This window comes from Dipodomys merriami, unplaced genomic scaffold, assembly GCF_024711535.1.
Source record: "Dipodomys merriami isolate MVZ:Mamm:240054 unplaced genomic scaffold, mDipMer1.0.p SCAF_3, whole genome shotgun sequence".
Taxonomy (NCBI): Eukaryota; Metazoa; Chordata; class Mammalia; order Rodentia; family Heteromyidae; genus Dipodomys; species Dipodomys merriami.
Window position 1 is genome coordinate 83,111,899 of NW_027204492.1, and position 23,168 is coordinate 83,135,066.

At 43.5% G+C, this 23,168-nt stretch overlaps 1 protein-coding gene across 3 annotated transcripts; it reads left to right on the forward strand.

Annotated features, from left to right (window-relative positions):
* The first annotated feature begins 4,736 nt into the window (after window positions 1-4,736).
* Fam156a (family with sequence similarity 156 member A) lies at window positions 4,737-20,246 on the forward strand. Of its 3 annotated transcripts, XM_070039164.1 has the most exons (3): window positions 5,327-5,400; window positions 6,794-6,826; window positions 18,845-20,246. In XM_070039164.1, the coding sequence occupies exon 3, from the start codon at window positions 18,963-18,965 to the stop codon at window positions 19,602-19,604; it is 642 nt and encodes a 213-aa protein (XP_069895265.1). In that variant the 5' UTR covers window positions 5,327-5,400; window positions 6,794-6,826; window positions 18,845-18,962; the 3' UTR covers window positions 19,605-20,246. The 3 variants fall into 3 exon arrangements, with proteins under 3 accessions (XP_069895264.1, XP_069895265.1, XP_069895263.1); XM_070039163.1 differs by lacking the exons at window positions 5,327-5,400; window positions 6,794-6,826 and adding an exon at window positions 4,737-4,828; XM_070039162.1 differs by lacking the exon at window positions 6,794-6,826 and having other exon boundaries at window positions 5,340-5,485.
* The last annotated feature ends 2,922 nt before the right edge of the window (window positions 20,247-23,168 follow it).

Here is a 23,168-nt window from a genome sequence, read left to right on the forward strand (position 1 = left end):
ACAACCTGTTTCCTTTCTGGCAAGAAGACAAGTCTTTGTCCTTGTTATTCCATAAACTGTACACATTAGGGTCTGATTGCAGGTGCAGATGAGTTTTTCCTTAGACCTATGTTTCAAGTAGATTTGAACAAAGCAGGAATTGCCATATTATATATTATAACCCTTTGTCTGATACCAAGCAACCACATGCTTATTTTCACCTGTCCCCATAGTTGGACAGTTATTAACATCTGTGCGGCAAAGCTACCAAGCAAGAGGATATTGCCAACCCCATGCTGTGGAAGCTTCCTTCTTGGGTGACAGGTAAGCCTTGTAGAAACTCACCTTCCTGCTACTGAGCCAGGGCTGGGATGTAGCTCAGTGGCAAAAGCGCTTGTGTAGCAAGTGCAACGTCCTGGGTTCGATCCCCAGTACCAAAAAAGAAAAGACAAAAAATACAGTTAAAAAAAACCCCTACTACTGAGCCGTACTTGCTGTGGAGTCTGCTGCTTCACAGACCCAACTTTTCTGTATCAGAAAATTAACTTCTTGTGAACAACACAGCAGGTCCTCAGTAGCCAGGCTCCAGGAAGAGCCATTCACACTAGGTCAGATGGGAGGGAAAAGATGCATTAGTGTGGCTGGCAAGATGCCAGGACCCTTGGAAATGTGGCCTGCCCTTCAGCCAGAGTAGGGGCACTGTGCTAAAAAAGCAATAGTTAGTATGGACCATAGAGAATGAGGCTCATCCTAACAGTTTGCCCTGTATCATGCTGAAGCAGCTGTGGATTTGATCACATCCCAGCAATGTCAGAATTTGTGTATTACCTCCCAGGGTCTGTCGTACCTACTGAGGACAACATAAGGGTTACATAAAATCTTCCAGTAGAATTTTTTGGAAGATCTCCCTGAGTAGGAAGCATCTGTTTCTGGCCTCCTGGATGACCACAAAGACACGTAAGTAAATTAATCCCCTGGTAAAGGGAGGACAGCTCAGTTAGTACACTGTCATTACAGAAATCTCAGATTGTAACTTATACTCATCTTTTTTTTATTGTAAAGATACTATACAGAGGGTTACAGTTACATGAGTGAGGTAATGAGTACACTTCCTCTAGAACATTGTTACCCCCTCCATTGTTTTCCCCCCACCATCCCCTCCCTCCCTCCCTTCCCTGAGGTTCTTTTTTTTTTATTGTGATTAAGTGATTACATAATTTCCCGAATTTCACAGTATTGTGGAATAATGATGCTCATTTAAAGTCACAAGTTCATTCTAACTTTCCTGGAGCAAATTGTCTATCACAGTCTGTAACATATAACGGTGTTCACATGTTATACACCATATATGTGATCAGCAGCGACTTACACTCATCTTTAAGTAAACAGTATCTCCACAATACTGAGCCCACAAACTAAGGCAGTTCAAGTCCTGTTGATTTACTTTACTTGTTTGTGACACCACGTAGTGGTATGTTTTAGCTGTTTTCCTTTCCTTGTGAGATAGGTCCTTAGCCTGGTTCTATCACAGGGTAAAACCTGCAGCCAAAATTCCAAACTCCAAATTATGTGAACCAAGGGGCAATCTATTTGCAAGTGCTATTTTGTTTCTTAAAATCTTTGACATAAGCCAGGAACCAGTGGCTCATGCCTGTAATCTTAGCTACTCAGGAGACTTAGATCTGAGGATCAGGGTTCAAAGCCATCCTGAGCAAAAAAGTCGAGGAAACTCTTATCTCCAATAAACTACTCAGAAAAAGCTAGAAGTGACACTGTAGCTCAAGTGGCAGACTGCTAGCCTTGAGCACAGAGAAGCTCAGGAACAGAGATCAGGCCCTGAGTTCAAGCCTCAGGACCAAAACAAAAAATCTTTAACATAGCTATGTGCTGGTGGCCCATGGCTATAATCCTAGCTACTCAGGAGGCTCAGATGTGAGGAGTGCACGTCAAAGCTGGCCTGGGTGGGAAACTCTGTGAGACTTTCTCTCTCTCTCTCTCTCTTTTGTCGGTCATGGGGCTTGAATTCTGGGCCTGGGTGCTGTCCCTCAGCTCTTCAGCTCAAGGCTATCACTCTACCACCTGAGACACAGTGCCACTTCTGGTTTTCTGAGTGGTTCATTGGAGATAAGAGTCTCACGGACTTTCCTGCCTGGGCAGGCTTTGAACAGTGATCCTCAGATCTCAGCCTCCTGAGTAGCTAGGATTACAGGCATGAGCCACCGGCACCTGGCTCTGTGAGACTCTTTATCTCCCACTAATCACAGTAAAAGCTGGAAGTGGTGCTGTGGCTCAAATGGTAGAGTGCTAGCTTTGATCAAAATGGAGCTCAGGGACAGTTCCCAGGCCCAGAGTTCAAGCCCCATGACCAGCAACAAACACAAACAAAAAACCCCAAAAAACCCTTTGACATATATGTCTTAATTATTTATGTACATTTCATGATTGTTTTTATACTTATTTTTATTTTGGATAGGTAAGGTGCAAAACATGATGCTTTGCAGTATATGTACAATGAAATGATTTCTATAGTCAAGCAAAGTAGTCTGTCACCTTCCATAGTTACCTTTTTGGAGTCTATTTGCAAGTAAGCCTTTCTAAGAAAATGCTGCTCAGTTTCCAATTCTAATTACTCAGCCCATTTGGGGAATTTGTAACAATTCTCTATCAGGAGCTCTTTAGTAAAATATGAAAACCTTCGGGTACACTTTGGGTACAGCCATGACCTACATAAAATGGAAATTGCGTTACCTGGTCTGAAAGCTGCAAGTTTTAGTAGGAATCAGGCAGGAGGAAAAAGGAGGTTACACAATCTGTGAGGCTGCAGAAGTAGGGGTGGGGGAAGGGGTAAAAGTGGCACCTGCTAGGCAAAGGATTAGACTGACTAGAAATTGAGGAGGAGGGTTCTGCTACAGAGGATGAATCTGGACCACACAGTGCCTCTTGTGCCTGCTCTGGAAGGCTGGACATTATTTGAACAGCAGCAGGCAGTACCTGCAGAATTTGAGCAGGGATGACATGTTCTGACCAGCAGGTGGAGCAATTCCAAGCCTCTAGAATAGCAACCAGCTGATTGCTGGCTGGAAGAGCAACTAGCTATATCTTGATGTTGGTTGTCCATGACAGAGATGGGAGTGATGGGACTACAGAGCTAAATATGCTGACAGGGGATAAGTTTAAGGCTCTTACTGATAAAGTAATAGTGGAGGGTATTGACTAGGCTTGGGGATTGTGGGGCTGATGGAAAGAGGCCATCAAACATGGCTTCAAACATCTCTAGACTAGGCAGTGGGTAGAAGGTAGTGCCACTCAGTAAGTGAGGCAGCATTGGAAGAGCAGGTGTGCAGAGGATGGGTTGATGGCTTCAGATTGAGAAATGAACGTGGGGCTTTGGCTGTTGTGGGACAAAAATCACTGACTGAGTGCTGTTGGGGAGCTGGCCTAAGCTATCAGTAACTAAGATGTCTCACCCTTATAGAACAATTGCAATAATAATCAGGAAATACAACTGATTGGTTTCATTAACTTAGTTTCGAAGAATGTCCTCTTTTAATCCATCAGAGTGAGGTGGTACCTCATATAAAATGGGTATGTTATTCATCTACCTGTTTGGTTTGGCATATACACATTATGGATATTTTCACCACTCAACAAAGTATTGCTAAAGGTAAATTGAGTAAATAAGAAAACAAATATTGGGAGGCAGAGGCAAGAAGTGCAGGAGCATAAGGCCTGAAGGGTATACCTAGAACTTCCAGGTGATAACATGACCCTGACTTAAAAAATAAGGTAAATGAATAAATTGAACACAGTGTTGATTATCACTTCGGTGGAATCCTAGAGCCCACCAGTCCACTTCAGAGAGAAATATACCCTTAACTTCCCTTCTTCCCCCTAACCCTTCCCCCCATGTCCATCATAGCCTCTAAAATCCCTCCTACTGCAGTTTTCTTTCTACAGGGGGTATAATAGGGTTTGGAGACCCATGTTTTGTTCGCTATGAAATCATGGTGGAATAAATATGATTGGAGGGCTGTGAGTTGGATCAGGAGGTCTCTAGAGGGGACACATTTCTTTTTCTTTTCTTTCTTTTTTTTTTTTTAACTTTTTATGGTATTGTTGGAGATCAAACCGAGGTTCTCTCTCATCTTCCAGTCAAGTTCTCTAGCACTAGGCCATATCCCCAGCTGTCAGTTAACTTTTTAGGGGCTAACAACGCAGCTCAGTGCTAGAGTACCCACCTAGCTTGTGAGAGATGGAGTTACTTCCCCATCATTGAATGGATCACTTCAGGATAAAAAGTATCTCTTCACACCTGTGTCAGAATAAAAAATGCCCTGCTTCTTTTCACCTTGTTGATAACGATACATTTCACTTGCCTCCCTGAAATGAGACGTGGTGAAGAACTCACAGTAACACTTTTGTGTTCAGAGCAGGTCTGACCATAAGGAACCACCCTCTCCTATAAGGAGTCTCCTCAAGGCTTGCTCTCTGCCCACCCTTTGTTAAAGCCTCCAGAACACCCTAGAATAACTGGTCCTCCGACTCCCTGTGCTTTATCCATCTCAAGGACAGTCCATATAGTTTGTTATCAACTATCCCCAGGAACAGAGATGAACATTCCCTGCTCAGCGTACCGAGAGTTCTGATTACAAAACAGCCCTCTCTCTGTAAACGTGCCCACCCGCGGCAGGCAGGCGTGTCTCCTCCTTATAAAGCTGGACGGCCGGGGCAGCCCCGCAGGACACCGCTCTCCACATCTGGAGCGCTCCTCCTGCGCTGTAGCCCGAATGCGCGCAACCTGTAGCCTGCGTTCAAGAACCGCTGCTTCCCACGGCCCAAAGAAAACCCGGTAAGTCGGCCAACTCCAAGGTAAGCACAGGTACCCCCAAAGCGCTCGAAACCAGAACTAACCGGCCCGTCCCGGAGCAGGCGGCCTCAGGGGTCCCCGCGCCGGCTCCCGGGGGTCCGCCACTGACGTCACCTCCGCTGCCCACAGTTTCTTCTCAGAGCCGTGTCCGGAGGCCCCACTCCACCCCACCCCAGGGAGAGGTCGCGCCAGGTCGCGCGTCGCGCTGCTGGAAGGGTGGCCAAGACGCCGCCAGCGTGGCCAGCGTTGTCCGGAGCCGACCCTTGCCCAGACGCCAAGGCGCGGACACAGGCTGCCGCCACCATGCTGCCTCCCACACCCGAGCTGTGGCAGCAAACCAAGGACCAGATCTGGGCGGACGCCCCGCCCAGTGGTGCTGGCTGGGCCCGCAGACCCCGCCCTCCTCAGAGCGGCCTCTCTAGCCTCCGGAGCGCAGCTCCTCTCGGTGGTCTTAACCCTTGGCTTCTCAGCGCAGCGCTGTTTTCAGGACTTGAGCAGAAGAGGCGGCACGCAGGGGACTGGATGTCCAGACGAGCTCCGGAGCAAGAACGCGCGTGAGACAGCCCGAGAGACACTGAGAAGGAGAAGGGGGTTGGATGAGGGACTCAGAGAGAAACCCAGAGAAGCTGACCGAAGGAGGTGGGAGAGACTAGAGCATGGGAATAGCAGAGAGATGGAGGGAGAGACCTAGAGATTAAGGGTGGGAGATAGACACGGTGGGAGACACAGGCAAAGACAGTTATATAGCTGAGTGGACAGAGTGGAAGCATGAGTGTTAAAGTCCTTAGAATTGTCCAACTAAGAGAAGTGGTGAAAGACTCGGAGAGAGTCTCCTAAAACAGGGAAGGTGTGGGTTGGGGTCCTAGGACCAGAATTGTGCTGTAGCCAACAAGAAAGGCGCTTTCTGAGATAACCCACGTTTTTCTCAGACGCCCCAGTCTCAGTATGGCGGTTGGACAGTCTGCGTGTGGCGTATTTCTCTTTCTCTAGCTAGGGATGGCCGATTTTAAGCAGATAAGTGAGACTGGAGTTCCTGTGGGCATCGTTTAGCAACTGGGATGCCACTGGGTTTAAATCAGTATTCAACAGGTTCACAAATAACCTGTTTCTTTGGCGTTGCCCAGCTCCCTACCCATATCTCCGACCTCACTTACAGGAGACAAAAATCACTGAAGTGTTTTCAAGGAAGGAGACATTTCCAAATGGAAACAGAAAAACTCTCCCTGGGACCTATGAGAGGCAGATGGTTAGGATGTGCCTTGTTTTTAGTAGGCTATGAGATGGTAATGTGCAAATATTTAGAGCATTTTAGTCAAATCACTAAAGCAAGCTGCAAGCTGCAGTGTCTGATACTCAGAGGAGAAGGCATCAGGGGTTGTCCAGTTGATCCAGGGCACTAGACCTATGCAGGATCAGAAATTTGCTATTAGGATTGCTCACAAATTTCTATTGAAATCCCTATAGAGTTTATCTGGATTGATATACACACACACCCTACTGAGCAAATGAATTTGTATGTTAGGGTTATTTATTAGTTGTGCTCCAAAACGACAAGGAAATGGCCTTGTTTGGCTGACCCTTTCACTTCCAGATAAAAGGAGATTTCCATATTTTAAGCATCAAAGAGGACTAGTGTTTCTTTACCTGGACCATCTTGGCATTTAAAAAAAAGTCTTGTGAACATTTTTCATAGGCAAGGAATGCTTTTTTTTCATTTTGCCAGTGGTTATAAAGAAAATTATACTCGGGGCTATGTGAAATCGCTGGGTTAAAACTAAACCTGAGTGGTCCATTTTGTTTCTTTATACAGCAGGTTGGTAGGAAATACACTCAAGCATCATTGCTTCAGGTCTGGGATAGGAAACCAATCATGCATTGTGAGGAATGTCTATGTTCTGCAAGTAATAGTGCTGCACTCACATAAAATCTTTTTATGATATTTAGCAGATGATGACAATTGAAAGGCAAAGAGAACCACAGGTAAGCATAAGATGGCAAATCTCATTAAAAGAGGTGACAGGAGTCTGATGTACTGAATAGTATGGGGCTCTTTGTATTTTAAAGATCTGGGTGAGATGGGGTCACAGCTAAGAACTAGCTTTGTGATCTTTATCGAGTGACAAAACCTCTCTAATCCTGTTATCTCATCTGCACAGAGGGGTAATACCAACAGAGCATCCTAATCGGAACCTCTAAAATCCAAATTGTTCCAAACCCTGAAACTTTTTGAGCACCACTGTGACAGAACTGCTGGAAAATCCCACAACTTATCTCCTTTGACAGATTCTTGTTAGAATACAAGTGTGATTGGGGGTATAGCATTAAAGAGGGTAGACAGCATGCCCTGCGAACCTGGGTTCACCCTTAACCGTGCACATACTCAAGCACATGTGTACAGACGTGCACAGACACAGAGACTACACAATAATCACTTTTAGGTGATGTATATTATATGTATGTGAAACATGAATTTTGTCTTTATACTTGGGTCCCATGCCGAAGAGATCTCAAATTAGATATATGGTATATTTACATATATCAAGATATAAATATATGTGTGTGCGCACATATTCCAAAATCTGGAAATCATATGAAATCCAGAGTAGTTTTAGCCCTAAGTATGTCATATAAGAGTTACATAGCCTATAAAATATATCCCACTATGCCCAAGGGGAATGCTTTCCTGACCACCTGGGCTGTAGGCCCTCTCTGAGTTCAGTCCTCTCTTTGATCCTGCTATCATTATTTCAGTTGCACTTTTCAGTTTGGCCTTATGGACCAAGAGTTCTGGGCAGACTGTTACCCTTCAGGATATATTGCACATCTGTTGATTGAAAGTATCACAGCTAAACTTTCTGCTCATCAGATATCTTTGGGTCTTTTATCCCTAGAGTGTCCAGGGTCCAGAACCATGTGGTATCAATGCAGTAGCTATGTGTTCCCATTTACAATGTGTAGCTACAGGGGTTCTCAGCTGAAAATAGACTACTGTGAAGGAACAGCCATGGCAGTTCCTTTGCTGGAATTCCTGCTCACTTAGCAGAAAGAAATGTTATGTCTTCTGTCCCCACTCTCTTCTCAAGTGTCTAGTATCAGTGTGGACACCACATCTTCTACTTACTATATATGTTGAAGAGCTTTTTGCTTCCTCAGACTGAGCTCTGTCCTCAGAAGGGGGCTATATTGGACATCTCAGTGGCCAGACCTCTGTACAAGTGTACCCTCAGTAAACACTTGTTGGGCAGTCAGGTTATCTTATTTTGTAGTTGAAAGGTATAGATGTCATTGAGGCAGCCATCAGTAAGATCTGTAATGAGAACCCAGAGAACAGTGACTTTGGTGACCAGTTGGACTCTCCACTGGTAAAGGGAGACTCTCCTTTTCTTCCTCTTGCTGCTTTGACAACTCCTCCTCTTTTTCTCCACCCCCTTTCTTTGTACTGGAACTGCTTTTCTGTGTCTGTGTCTTCGTGGCCCACCTGACTCGACATGCCTAACTGAGGGACCACGTTTCCATTTTCTTCCTTCCTACTCAGAAGTGGATGTCTCTGAATGTTTACTGACTTCAGTGTTCTTTTATAGTGACCCTGCTAAGAAGAGCATCCCTTCCATTCCAGACCCAGTGAGATAGAGGCTATCATTTAAATAAAAGAAATACAGAACACCTGAATGCCAGGTGTGAGACACACTTGCAGATCTGTGCAGTAATGCACTGAGGGAACATGGATTCCTTCCCCTAGCATTCAACAAGGTAGTCACAGAAAGTTCAGCACCTCACTTGCCTAAATATTTGTCAATTATTTACCTGTAGGATTTTGCCATTTCTTAAAAAAATCATCCTAATGGTTAACTGATAGTGATCAAAGAATTCTATTCTTTTGGACTGAAAAACATATTTCTTTTCCTAAGTATATTTAATATAATCAGGGAAAGGTAGATAATGTATGTGTCATTACTTTGTACTTCAAAATCAGTACAGTTCTTTAGAGTGGTCTGGACATCATATGCGTTTACTTGTTTAGCTTTTTTTCTTTCTCCTTGCCACAACTAGAATGGGAGCTAATGGCAGTAGAATTCCAGGTACCGAGGATATAGCCTGGCATGGATGGAAAATATTTGCTCAGTTGTTACTTGGATCCTTGTACTGGCTTTTAACACATGAACCTGGCCCTAGGACTTTCCCTCTCCTATTTCTGCGCTGGGATTGGTTGCTAGCTCAGCTTCTAAGGACACTGAGAGTTCCGGGAGGCAGTGACGCCACCAGGGGCATAGACATCTAGACTCCTAGTTGGAATCCTGGTCATGTGATATTAGAGACATTACTTAATTTTTCTCAATGTTTTTCTCAATGCAGTAATCTCCTGCTTTCCAATATGGATTCTAGAGGGTTGACATACTGAGATATCTGTAAAGGACCCACATTCAGTTGATAGATGTTTGTTAACACTGGAAACTTTGTGATGATGAGTGAACTAGAGAAATTTGCTGGCCTCGGTTGGCTCCCAGGCTAGTGAATAAGAAAAACAGGTAACCATCATTTGCCATCTGGGAAGGGTTAAGGATGGGAGAGGGGCAAGAACAAGGTGCTGTAGGAGCTCCTAGGCAGGTAACCCATTCAGGGATCGAGGAACAGACCAGAGAAGACCTGGTAGAAGGAGTGCTATCTAAGCTGAGTACTGAAGGTTGGTAAAGAGGTGAAAGTCTTCCAAGGAGCCATCCTATTAGAGAATCTTTCATCTAAGATGATTATTCTCATCTATTTCACTGGCTCACAGTTGGCTGAGTAATGGGGAAGTGACCCAGCATTGGCCAAGGTGAAAGGAACATGTGGATGTCACTCCTGGACACAGTGGGAAAGAAAAAGATCCATGGTCCTTGGTAGCATTGGTAGATCACAAATTACATCTGACCAAGGCACACTCCTCCCCCTGATTGTTTTGTGTGATGATAAGGTGCTTTTCTGACTAAGCCTGACTGAGGGAGTTTCTCTTTACTAATAAACAAGAGCAGAATTCCTTATATGGTGAGCATTGTAGATGCTTGGACTTTATTTTTGTGACAACAGTATAATGTAATGGTTAAGGGTACTTGCTGGTATTCCATACAAGCACATTTGTTCCCCAGTTCTGCCATGTGCTATTGTATCATCCCAAGGAAACAGTCCTCACCTCAGTTGTGAATACGCAAATGACAGGGTTGTATTCAGGACCATATAACAGGATAGTGCAGAGAAAGTACAAAGAAAGGAACCTGACACATTTCCTATCATTACACCTACTGACGCTTCTGTGGGATAGTCTGGAGGAGGGCTTTACCCTTGCACTTCATACCCTATAGGGAAGGACATTAAGGTCTCATTAGACTTTTCTGGTGAGCCTGAGAGCCTTTCTCTTCCTGCCCCTCTTTGAGCTTTTCCTGGATGATCTTTCTCCAGAATGCAGGCAGTGTCATTGTGGAGTTCCTGTCTAGATCCATCACCTTAGGTCGGATGGATCTTTACAGGTCAGATCGAGCACTTTCCTATAGTTCATTGGAGCTACTTCTTTGTTTGGAGTTTGCCTGGGTATGCCCTGGATTTTGTTGCTCCTTCACAGCATTAGACACTCCCCAAGACATAGATACCCTGCCCCTCACCCTGCTGTCTTTAACCCAAGTCATCTACCTCCCGAAGATTTAATTCCCACCAGATTCCAGTGTGGGCCCGCTACTGAAGTCTGTCTTTTTACATCATTCTACCTCCCCACTTGTGAAATGAAAAGAGCTCTGCCAGCTTTGGCGGTTGATTGGGAGACCCAAATGAGACAAAGGAATGGGTGTAAAACACCTACAGCATAGTTTAAGCCACATGGGAGGTACCACATAAACGAATCAGATTCCTTGTCATCCACATCAGTTGGCACTGGAGAGTAACACAACTCAGTCAGTGTTTTGAGACTGAGATATGATATGGTGTTTGTGGATAAATTAATCAAGACACTCCAGAGTAAACAAAGCAGTAGTATTTTCACAGATCCAGGTAGCTATGCATATCTGCATTGAGCTATGGATAGACTTACTTATTTCAAAGCATTGTCTCCATGGGGTTGTGAGTGCTGGCAGATCCAAAAGACAGAGAACAGATCACACCACTGAGATTGGACATTGCATTCTTGAGTGTGAAATCTGGAGGAGGGCCAGCATGCTGAAACTCCAGCAAAGGTCTTGTGTTGCAGTCTTCAGACTGAATTGCTTCTACCCTGAGAAGCCTCAGTCTCTGTTCTTGAGACCATCAGCTGACTGGAAGAAGCTACTCACATGCTTTACTTCAAGTCTGATGATTGTAAGAGGTTACTACTCCCACAGATACCTTCACAGCAACATCTGCACTAGTGCTACATCACCAGGGTACCCTAGCCTAAACAGTTTAGCACACTAAACTGACCATCAGGGTAGGAAGCAATCCCATGTTGATGGTCAGGACAACACATCCCAACTGAAGTTCTGAGGAATAAACTCGTAGGTTCACTCCATGCAGTGGTCTCCTGTCTTCAGAAGCTGCCTTGAGATGGGGAGAAAGGAAACTTGAGACCTAAGTGTTTAAAACAAAAATTTAACACAAGGTCTCTGGGCCAAGAAATTCTTTTTTTGCCAGTCCTGGGGCTTGAACTCAGGGCCTGGGCACTGTCTCTGAGCTGCTTTTTTTGCTCAAGGCTAGCGTTCTACCACTTGAGCCAAAGCACCACTTCTGGCTTTTTCTGTGTATATGGTACTGAGGAATTAAATCCAGGGCTTCATGCATGCTAGGCAAGCACTCTACCACTAAGCCGCATGGCCAGCTCCGGACCACGAGATTCTTACATGATGAGGTGAGTAAGATGATGAAGGACTGGAAGTCACTTTTTCCCCTGTCCCCAAACAGAGGACTTCTTGAAGCCTCGTTACCCTTAACACCTCTAGAGAGGATCCTGTGTAAATTCACATGTGTGGTTCCAGAACCTTGTGGTGCCTACAGAAATAGGACAGACAGCATGTATCATGCCCATCGGAGAAACAACATCCTATATTGGATACTGATTCAGAGCACATGCAGCCTTCTGGAAAACTTCACTCTGACAAGAAACATAGGAAAGATTGAGTAACACCTGGGTCAGTGTGAGTTAATGCTTCTAAAATCTCAGTATTTCTTCATAAAAAGATACTTGTGAGAATTCTTTTCTTTCTGTGAGAATTGGCTTTGTAAATGAAGAAATAGAATGCTGAGAGGGTGAGTCCCTCTGACATGCGTCTATAGGTTGAGAGATAATTCGGTTAAGATCATGTTCCAGATGTCTCTCACATAAGTATTTATGGGGCATGCTGTTGGCTCTGGGATGTAATTGGACAGGCTTGTTGGAAACAGCTTCCAAGGACTGAAATGTTAAGAGACTCTCATTCTGTGATGCATGCTTCTTGTTTGCATGTATACATGGTTAAATGACACGATTTGGAAGGTTTTAGCATTGTTTTGTTTCCTAGTGCAATATTTAATTAACAAATATTTCTGAGTCCCCACTGTGCTCCAAAACCACAAGCAAATTCTTGGTTTCTAGGTTTTCTAAAAGGATAGAGCTTGGATTGGTGCCCTAAAGTATTAATTTAATATACCATGTTTTTTAAATAAAATTCTTCCAAGATTTGTTTATTGAAAGATTATGGAGAGATTCTCTTATTAAAGCATCAGCCACTTGTGTTTTTTTAAATCAACATACAGTAAGACTGTGCTATTGTTTGTGCTGGTCCTGAGGCTTGAATTCAGGACCTGGGCACTTAGCATTTTTACTCAGTGCTGGTGCTTTACCACTGAGCCACACCTCAACCCCTGGGTTTTTGCTGGTCATCTGGAGATAAGAGTCTCTTAGACTTTCCTGCCTGGCTGGCTTTGAGTCACTTTCAATGTCTGTAACTTTTTATGATATTGAGCATTGTTTCATATGCTCACATCCCACCTCATTTTCTAACTTAGGGTTGTTTTTTTTCTTACTATTAAGTTGTGTGTGTGTGTGTGTGTGTGTGTGTGTGTGTGTGTGTGTGTGTGTGTGTCTGAGTATTGGGGCTTGAACTCAGGACGTAGCACTTTTGCTTTGCTTTTTTACACAAAGCTGGTGTTCTGACACTTGAGCCATACCTCCACTTCTGATTTTTACTGTTTAATTGAAGCTAAGAGTTGCATAAACTTTTCCATCTGGCCTGATATTGAATTGTGATCCTCACATCTCATCCTCCTAAGTAGCTAGGATTACAGGTATGAGCCACTAGTAGCTGGCCCTATTAAGTTTACAAGTACTCTCTAAATTATGTATGTAAGATCTTTGTCAGATTTTGGTTCCTAAGCATTTTTCCTAGTTTGTAGCTTCATTCTTGTTGTCCTAACTCACAGTTTTTTTAAATTGTGAAAATACCATTTTTCTGAGCCAAAGTTTCAAATTTTGATGAAGTCCATTTATTTCTTTCCTACATCTGATTTTAACTTCAAATTTTCTCTTCACTGTTCTCTGGACTTAAATGTTCTTGTACAGCATCTTAAAAAAATTTTTTTCCGGTCCTGGGGCTTGAACTCAGGACCTGGGAGCTGTCCCTGAGCCTCTTTGTGCTCAAAGCTAGTGCTCTAACACTTGAGCCATACGGCCACTTCCAGGTTTTTTTTGAGTAGTTTATTGGAGATACAAGTCTCACAGGGACTTTTCTGCCTGGGCTGGCTTCGAACAAAGATCTTCACATATCAGCCTGCTTAGTACCAATGTATTGGATCTTTTGAAAGCCCAATTATTGGGCCTGGGAAGGTGGCTCAGTGGTAGAGTGCTTGCCTCTCATGCATGAGGCCCTGGGTTCAATTCCTCAGCACCACATAAACAGAAAAAGTCCGAAGTGGCGCTGTAGCTCATAATGGTACAGTGTTAGACTTGAGGGACAGTGCCCAGGCCCAGAGTTCAGGCCCCATGACCAAAAAAGGAAGCCCTATTATTATACATTTGATGGTTACTTCTAGACCATTTTTGGTTATTACATATATAAATTATACATGTGTGTGTGTGTGTGTGTGTGTGTGTGTGTGTGTGTGTGTGTGTGTGTGTGTGTGTGTGTGTGATGGGGCTTGAACGCTAGCACTCTACCACTTGAGCCACTGTGCCACTTCTGGTTTTCTGGTGGTTAATTGGAGATAGGAGACTCACGGACTTTTCCTGCCTAGGCTGGCTTATGAACTGCAATCCTCAGATCTCAGCCTCCTGATTAGCTAGGCGTACAAGCATGAGCCACCAGCGCCCAGTGAGATTCATATTTTTATATAGATATACAAGACCAGTTGTAAGAAAATTGTTCTCTCAAATTCCCTTGTGCTCATTTGTTTATATTTGTATGGATGTGTTTATGGAATATGTTTTCTTTCTTTGAATTGTGTCTGTTCCTTTCCAGAACAATATTCTGTTTTTCTTATCTTTAGGTTTTATTGTTTTTTCTATTAATAAGTTTTTTTAAATTGTGAAAATACCATACAGAGGGGTTACAATTACATGAGCAAGGTAATGAGTACATTTCTTATCAAGCATTGTTGCCTCCTCCTTTGTTTTCCCTTACCATCCCTGCCCCCCCCCCGCCTCGCCAAAGTTGTATATTTAATTTTTCAACATAACATCTTGTACATCTCATTGTTGCAATGGGTCCACCTGTATCCCTATTGAAACAGGTACTGATGACTCATGCCTGTAATCCTAGCTACTCAAGAGGCTGAGATCTTAGGAGGATCTTGGTTCAAAGCCAGTTGGGGCAGAAAAGACAATGAGGCCATTATCTTTAGTTAACTACCCACAAAACTCCCACAAAAACACAAAAAAAACTAACAGAGAGCTCCCAGGTCCTGAGTGTAAGTCCTGGATCAGCAAACAAAACAAGTAAATGATATGATTTGTTCAAATTAATTACTTTTGAAATTTGAAGTTCCAGAAGAGTACCAGTGTAATATCTGTAATCCTAGCTGTTTAGGAGACTGAGATCTGAGGACAGTAGTTCGAAGCCAGCCCAGGCAGGAAAGCCTGCAAGATTCTTATCTCCAATTAACTACCCAAAAAGCTGGAAGTGGAGCTGTGGCCTCAAGTGTTAGAGTGCTAGCCTTGAGCACAAAAGCTCAGGAATATTGCCCAGGCCTTGAGTTTAAGCCTCAGAACCAGAAAAAAAGTTCCACATTGAAGTTCCACAATTAATTGCAAATTCAGCTTATTTATATGAACACGTTGCTTTCTAGGGTTTTGATTGGTTTGGATTAATTCAAGTATAGGTAATTAAAAATTTTCCCTTTGTACATGTTCTAATCCATAAACATGTTGGTTCTCTCCATTTATAATTATGATTTTAAATCTCTTTCATTAGCATACAGATCGTCTGTACTTTTCTGTTTGTAGCTATCATAAAAAGTATTGTTTTTAAGTTAGATTTTTAGCATTCATATGGCTTTTTACCATGGGTTGACAATCTTTGGGTTGTTATTTTCTTTGTTTGCTTTTTGGGGTTTGAGACAAGATCTTACTACTGTTAGTATGGAACTCACAATGTAGCCTAGGGCTGGTCTTAAACCAGAATCCTCCTGATTCAGCCTCCTAAGTGCTGGGGAGTACCACCCTGCACATATGGCTTGATCTTGTCTCCTCAATTATTAGTTCCAGGAAATTTTTGTTTTGTTTTGTTTTTGGGTCCGGTTGTGGGGCCTGAACTCTGGGCCTGGGCGCTGTCCCTCAGCTCGTCAGCTCAAGGCTAGCGCTCTACCACTTGAGCCACAGCGCCACTTCCGGCTTTTTTTCTTTTTTTTTTTGTTATGTGGTGCTGGGGAATCGAACCCAGGGCCTCATGCATGCAAGGCAAGCGCTGTACCACTGAGCCACCTTCCCAGTCCCTAGTTCCAGGAATTTGGATGGAAACACAATGAGTACTTCATATGGATGGTCATAGAAATCTATAAGGAAGGGTAGTTCTGTTTCTTCCTTTCTCATTGACATGTTATTTACTTTCCTTGCATTGCTGTACCATCTAATATGTCCAGCATGAAGTTGAATAGTCACAGTAAGAGAAGCTGCCCTTGGGCTGGGAAGGTGGATCAGTGGTAGAGTGCTTGCCTTGCATGCTGGAGGCCTTGGGTTCGATTCCTCAGCACCACATAAGAAAAAAGCCGGAAGTGGCACTGTGGCTCAAGTGGTAGAGTGCTAGCCTTGAGCTGAAGAGCTGAGGGACAGCGCCCAGGACCAGAGTTCAGGCCCCATGACCGGACCCAAAAAAAAAAAAAAAGAGAAGCTGCCCTTGCCTAATGGAGAATCCAGTCCATTTGAGGCAATTAAGTAGGACATCAGTTTTAGGTTGAATGTGCCCTTTGACTGTTTCAGGAAGTAGACGTCTATTTGTTGTATGTTAGTCTTTCTAATGTCATCAGTGGATTTAAATTCATATCAAGTAATTATATATTTATATATATAAATATATATCTTGATCTGATGTTATCTTTATTCTTCTTTTTCCTGACTGCACCATCTGTGAAATACATTGACAGGATTTGCACCTTAGTGAGAGAAACACTTTGGCATTCCTGGCAGAAAACCCACTTTATCATGGTTTGTTTGTTTTCATACATTGCTGGCCTGGAACTGTGGCTGTTCTTGAAGAGAGTTGATCTTACTTCTTATGCCAAGACAGAAAACCTGTCTGTTTTCTGTTTTCATGGTATCAGTTCAGTGCTACACTTATGAACACATTTGGAAATGTTCCCTCTGCTCTGTATTCTGGAAGGTATTGTGTAGAAAGGGTATAATTTCTTCATTTTAAATCTGGTAGAATTCAGCAGTGAAACTCACTAGGCAAGCTGAGATATTCTTTTATACTCATATTCTCACTTTATGGCATCATTATTCACAACAGTCAAGAGGTGTATATACCTAAATGTGCTTTAATGGGTTAGTGGGTAAAATTTATATCCATAAGTTCATATATACAAACAGATGGGTTATTACTTACCCTTAATCTCTTTATAAATTTGATGAAACTTGAGTAATTATGGCAAGTGAAATGAGCTAGTTTTTTTAAGTTCTTATTGCTCCTTATTCCAATTTGCAGGTATGCAATACAGTAAAACTCACAGAAGCACAAATCAGATGTTAGTTTTTAGAGGTCTGGAAAATTTGGAGAAAGATTTATTATTAATAGCTCAATTACTGTAAATGATGTAACACTGAGCACACTGTTTCATCTTGGGTGAATATTGATAGCTCATGATTTTCCAGTAATGGAGACAACACACCCAAGGTTTTGAATTTATTTATGTAGAGCTGATTGTGGAGAAACATGCTTTTTGTATCAGTGGTAAATTCTCTTCTTTCATGCTTGAAAGTGGTAATGTGATTTTTTTCTTTCCCATTTCCTCCACTATTACCTGAACCTGATCAGGTTTATTAAACATATTAATCATTTCAAAGAACCAGTGTTTTGTTTAGTTGAGTCCCAACCATGCTGTGGTACTACAGAATTTTGCTGAATTTTTTAGTACATGAAAATTTTATTTGCATATAGTGGGAATCTTGTGGTAATTTCCATAAGCATGAGCAAATTTATTTTATTGTAAAGATGCTGTACAGATGGGTTATAGTTACAAGAGTAAAGAAATAAGTACATTTCTTGTTGAACCTTGTTACCCCTCCTTTGTTTTATTCCCTTCCGTCCCCTACCTCTTCCCTCCCCCAAAGAAGTTGTGAAGTTCATTTTCAACATAGTGCCTTGTGAGTATCATTGTTGTAATGGGTCATCCTGTGTCCTTGTTTCAGCATTTTGTTATTCCCCTTACAATCTCCAAATTCGATAAATGTATATACACGATGCAGGGTACCAAATCAAATACAGTGACAACAGGGGATATCATAGGGGGGAAAAATTACCAAGTACATTAAAAACAACAACAAAGAAAAAACTATGGAAGGGATGTGACCAAAAGGGAACACTACTGCACTGTTGGTGGGAGCGTAAACTTGTTCACTCTGGAAAGCAGTATGAAGATTCCTCAAAAGACTATACATAGAGCTCCTCTATGAGCCAGCAATCCCACTTCTGGGCATTTACCAAAATGATCACAAACAAGACCATACTAAAGCTACAAGCACAACGATGTTTATTGCAGCATTTTTCACAATAGCCAAGATATGGAACCAAGTCAGATGCCCCTCAGTAGATGAATGGATCAAGAAAATGTAGTATATATACACAATGGAATTCTATGCCTCCATCAGAAAGAATGACATTGCCCCATTTGTTAGGAAATGGAAAGATTTGGAAAAAATTGTATTAAGTGAAGTAAGCCAGAACCAAAGAAATATAGGCCCTATGGTTTCCCTTATGTGCAATAATTCATATATGTCTTATCAGATGAACAGAAAAGCTCAAAAACTGTACAAATGACCATATAAGATGATGCAAAGCAAGCTTTTTTTTTTTAAAAAGTAATTTTATTTATATTATTAAGGCATTGTTTCATACGTGAGGTAATGAGAACATTTATGTTCTTGGACAAGGTTTACACTTTTCATTAGATGTAAAGCCAGTGATCATGAACACAAGAGTCTCCAGAGGTTTGTCACCCTTGGTAAACATACTTACAATTTCATAACGTTTATGTATGCAAGTTTAGGAATATTTAGGAGAGGAGCACATGTTAGTCAAATATAGCTTGTTCTTATAATCATTCTCCAGAATAGCCTATAAGGAGTCAGCAGGCAACAAATACTGTTAGTAGATTTCCATATTGTACGCATGCTCCATCGATGGAATAAGTAGTGCCATTTCTAAAACCTGTATGTCATTCAGCTGACTTCCTAAGCTCTGGATGTACATTAGCACATGGAATCCACAGAAGAAGCCTAGGAGGTGTTTTTGACACCTAGGAAGAGGAGGGACAGGAATGTAAAGTAAAATGCATAACCGTGGACTCTCCTCCTTGTCCTGTTGCCCTTTGTTACAGTGTGGCCTCTGCTGGCAGCCCATGGTCTCTAGCTTCCTTCTGCTTACTGCAAGTCCTCCCGGTTGACCATCCCATCTACACCACACCCCAGTAGGGCTTCCAGCTCAGACCAGACCCCATGGATCCACTGGAGAAATGGAATGCGGCATTGAATTCCGGGTCTCCCCGGCTGACCATTACTGCGGCCTCCCAAGAGGTCATGATGGTCTCTGAGCCTTGTCCCTCCCAGCAGCTCAGGATGAGCTTCAGCGAGCTGAGCCCAGGTGCAGGTCCCAGTGCCTCTGCGCCTCTGCCCGAGGGGCTGGTTCAGCAGCATTACAGGGAGGAGAAGAGTCTGCTGAGGCAAAGGCGCTGGGAGAGGCTGGGGTTATCTCAGAAGAAGAAGGCGTCCCCGGGCCACGTGAGACGCAGGCACCGCGACCATATGGCTCCTTACGCAGTGGAAAGGAACACCGGATCTTCTCCAGATGACAGAGCTCAGAATCGGATCCGATGTGAATGTCGATACTGCCAGGGCCACGGGCCATCCACGGGGGTTTCAGGGGAAGGAAATGCCACCGCCAGTTCTTCCTCTTGGGAGTCGCTGGTACAGGGCCTCAGTGGCTTGACCCTCAGCATGGGCACCAACCAGCCTAGCCTTCTGCCAGAGGGGGCGCAGCAGCAGCAGCAGCCACCAGAAGAGAGGTGCCCACGGGAGAGGCAGCAGGAAAACAAGAAGATGTTCCAGAGGCTGCTCAAGCAGTGGCTGAAAGACAACTGAGATGGTGATCCTCATGGGACAGAGACTGAAGGGAGGCAGACATGCTGTGTGGTCAGCTCCTGGACTCGTGTCCCTCTTGGGCACAGTAAGCATTCTTCTTAGGACTCCCTAACCCTGTGCTGACCAGAATCCTCTTGGCATGACAGTTCATTCGCTCCCAGGAAGTCTGTCATCTCTCCTGCCAGCTGTTTCAGGACAGTCGTGCGGCATTCTGGGACATGGGAAACAGCATATCGGTGGTCCTCACCTCGTCACGTGCTGTCACTTTCTCCACCTGGCTCTCCATCTTTGCTCTCTACCTTGTGCCAGTAAGATGTAAGCTGTCTCTGTGGTATGACTGCCTTGTTGATGTCCATGTGCTTTTGTGCCATTTTATTGACTGTCAGCCAGGAGCATCTTTCTGTCAGTTTGAAGTGGCAGGATGTGACACTGAGATCCGGGTTCAAGAATCTGCTTTGGAACACAAGTGTGGGAAAGGGATGTCGATTTGGACTCTAGTGGGTCACCATTGTACTGTCTGTGTAAAGTATTATGACTATGATAAACTAACTGTAAGTAAATGTTTCTCTGCTCCTTAGCAATTGCGTGTTCTCCCACGCAGGACTTTTTCATAACATCACCAATACCAAATAAACATGCACATGAAAGGAAATTAACTTTAGAATTGGGGTTTGTGAATCGATAGTGGTTTGTTTCTTGTGGGATCTGAGAGACTACCTTGAAATCCCTGACCAGTGAAGTGGAGCAGGCAACAGGCACTCAGTAGTGGGAGACTCAGGGTAGATGGGAGTAGAGTGTGTGGGGAACAGGAAGAGAACCTACTCTAGTCACCATCGGAGGCACTGGCAAGGACCAGCCCTCAGAGCAGGCAGCCATCGAGGTTGTGAGGGTATACTCCTGCACACAGGAGACTGGAAGCCGAGTCTACTTGTCCCCATAAGAGCCCTGAGGCTTGGCACTAGTTCTCTGGCTGAGGTATCCAAAGGCCATTCCTGGTGGCCTGATGCACTGGATGGTGAACATGAATAGCAATTGTATGCTTGCTTCCTGGGAACCAGAGCATCATTGAGTTATTTCAAAGTCAATTTGGAAAGTAGACACCAGTCTTTATAATTAAGGAGGCCTGACTGATAAAATCTGCATTTTTTCCCTCTATAGAAACCCATGATATGTTCCCAGCCAGGGGCTGTGCTGTTCTTCTGGGCTGAAAACAAATTCTTCTCTGTGTCAGTCCTTTTAAGGAAGCACCAGAGCTGCACTGCTGCAATCACCTTCTTGTCTCCTTCCAAGGGAACTGGCTAAAAACACAGGTGAGTTACTCACATTCTGGACTTGGAATCTCATCAGGGATGAAAAGTTAAACCAGCCTTGCCAGGACTATCTTCCAACATCTGGGGAGAATGTATTGCATATGAATGTGTATAGGTATGCGTGTATGTAAGTGTATGTGTACCTGGGTGTATATGTATGGTGAGTCTGGCTGCCTTTAAGAGAAGGCATCATGACATTGCACTTGGCTGATTATTTAATAGGTGTTAAACATTATTCTCTGTGTGCACATACCTTAGCTCATTTCCCCTCTGGCATAGACACATCATTTTGGCAACAGTGTCAGGCTCCAGTTAGGGAACTTGCCAGGGTCTCACATCCAGCAAAAGGCAAAACTGACAAACAAACCAAGACAGGCTTCCATTGTAGCTGGCACCCTTCACCAGTCCCTTTCTGTCATGCTGTCATGACTGAGATGAAGTGCATGGACCCAGTGACCTCGATGGACAGTACGTACCTTAAATGACCAGGGAAGTCTTCCTAAGATGTGGTGGTTCATGCCTGTGATCCCAGTGAGTCATGAGGCTTAGATCGGGAGGATTAACTTTCCAAGCCTGTCACCATAGAAGAGTCCTGAAGATCCCATCTCTGCCTAACCATCAAAACAATGGACTACATCATTACAATAAAATACAATTTAAAAAAATAAAATAAAAATAATAAAAAGACAATGGACTACAAAGGGGAAAAAACAACAGCCATGGAGTGCAGACATGGCTCAAGCCCCTGCAGACAATCTTGAGCCTTGTGCAAAAAAGCTAAGGAGAGTTTGACACCCCGAGTACAAGATCAATACCGGCAAAAAAATAAAACACTGTTGTGGAATCCTTACTCAGTGGGCATTATGGGCACAATGGTTATCGTGTTGGAGAGACTTGACAGAGGTTGTAAAGTTTTGGTCAGGGACATAATCCCTTGTGTAATTCCCCACACACCAAACTGCATTCTGCAGACCTTCAAGTCAATCCATCAGTCACACCTGCCTTGCCACCTGTTGTAATTGCTGGGACAGTTACCAACATTTTAGCTTTCTGGCTTTACCTCTCCGTTTTCTACGTTGTGCTGAGTGACCGCTGTGCTGGGGAATAAAGAGCATTTGTGGAGCTAGTCCTCACTTTCACTTGAGGAGCATTTCATCAGGGAGAAGGATCAGATACTGTCTTAGTTCAAGTTGGGCTGCTATAACAAAACACTACAGACTGAGTAGTTGATGAACGCTAGAACTCTATTTATCTTACTTCTGAGCTTGGGAAGTCAACTGAAGATCGAGTGCTGTCCTCTGGTGTATAGTAAGCGCCTAATTACTAAGTCTTCACAGCTTAACATGGAGGGATAAACATAGATGAGTGTTGTGTCCTCCCGTGGCTTTAAGCCTTCTGTGCTCCCACAAATGCTGTTTAATCCCTGTGTCGTTATTTACCAGAACAGAGCCCTTACTATACACCTTCCAACACTGTGGGATTGGGGATTAAATTTCTGGGTAAACTTAGAGAGGATAAAATGGTTGAACCATAGTGAGGATCATGGAATGGTGAGAGAGTACATAATTGATCCCCTGTGAGGCCAGGGTGGCCAGGAGAGGAGAGGAGTGGGAAGGATCACAGAGGCATGACTGCACATGGAGGTCTTGCTGAGAACTCCCTTTTCTGCAGTGTTATCTAAGATCTTCACGAGGAATATGGAGAATGGCTATGTGGATGTACTGAGGTTGTGAGATCCAGCTCCTTGTACCCACTTACAAGTGTTCCTTCCCAACCAGGTAAAAGGTATTTGAAGATTATAGGGCACTGGGGTCTGAAGTGGGGCAGCATCCCAAGTTATAGACTAGGATCCAGAATCGTGTGTTGTCCCCATATCTTCAACATATCAAAATCTAGACCAGACATTGAATTAAAGGTATCAGCACATGAGAAGATATTGGGACCAAGAGGATTAAAATGGAATGCACAAGTGGAAAATCTGGGTAAAAAGCTGGAAGAAAAGAAATGGGAAGAGAAATGAAGCTCTTCCCGCAATGAAGGTGCTAGGTACAGCTGGAAGGAGGGTAAATTCCATCCAACATTTTTTGAGTATTCTTATTATCTTTAAGTAGTTATACAAAGGAGTTGCCACTCAACAAAGCACTTTATGAATACAGTGCATCTTGATCAATGTTACCGCTTTCAGTATTCTCATCCACCACTCCCAATCCACCCCTTCCCTTACTTTGCTTAATTTTCAGGTTATGTGTTGAAT

Excerpts from the sequence above, each read along its gene's own strand:
- Fam156a (XM_070039163.1), top strand. The coding sequence starts at position 18,963 with ATGGATCCACTGGAGAAATGGAATGCGGCATTGAATTCCGGGTCTCCC.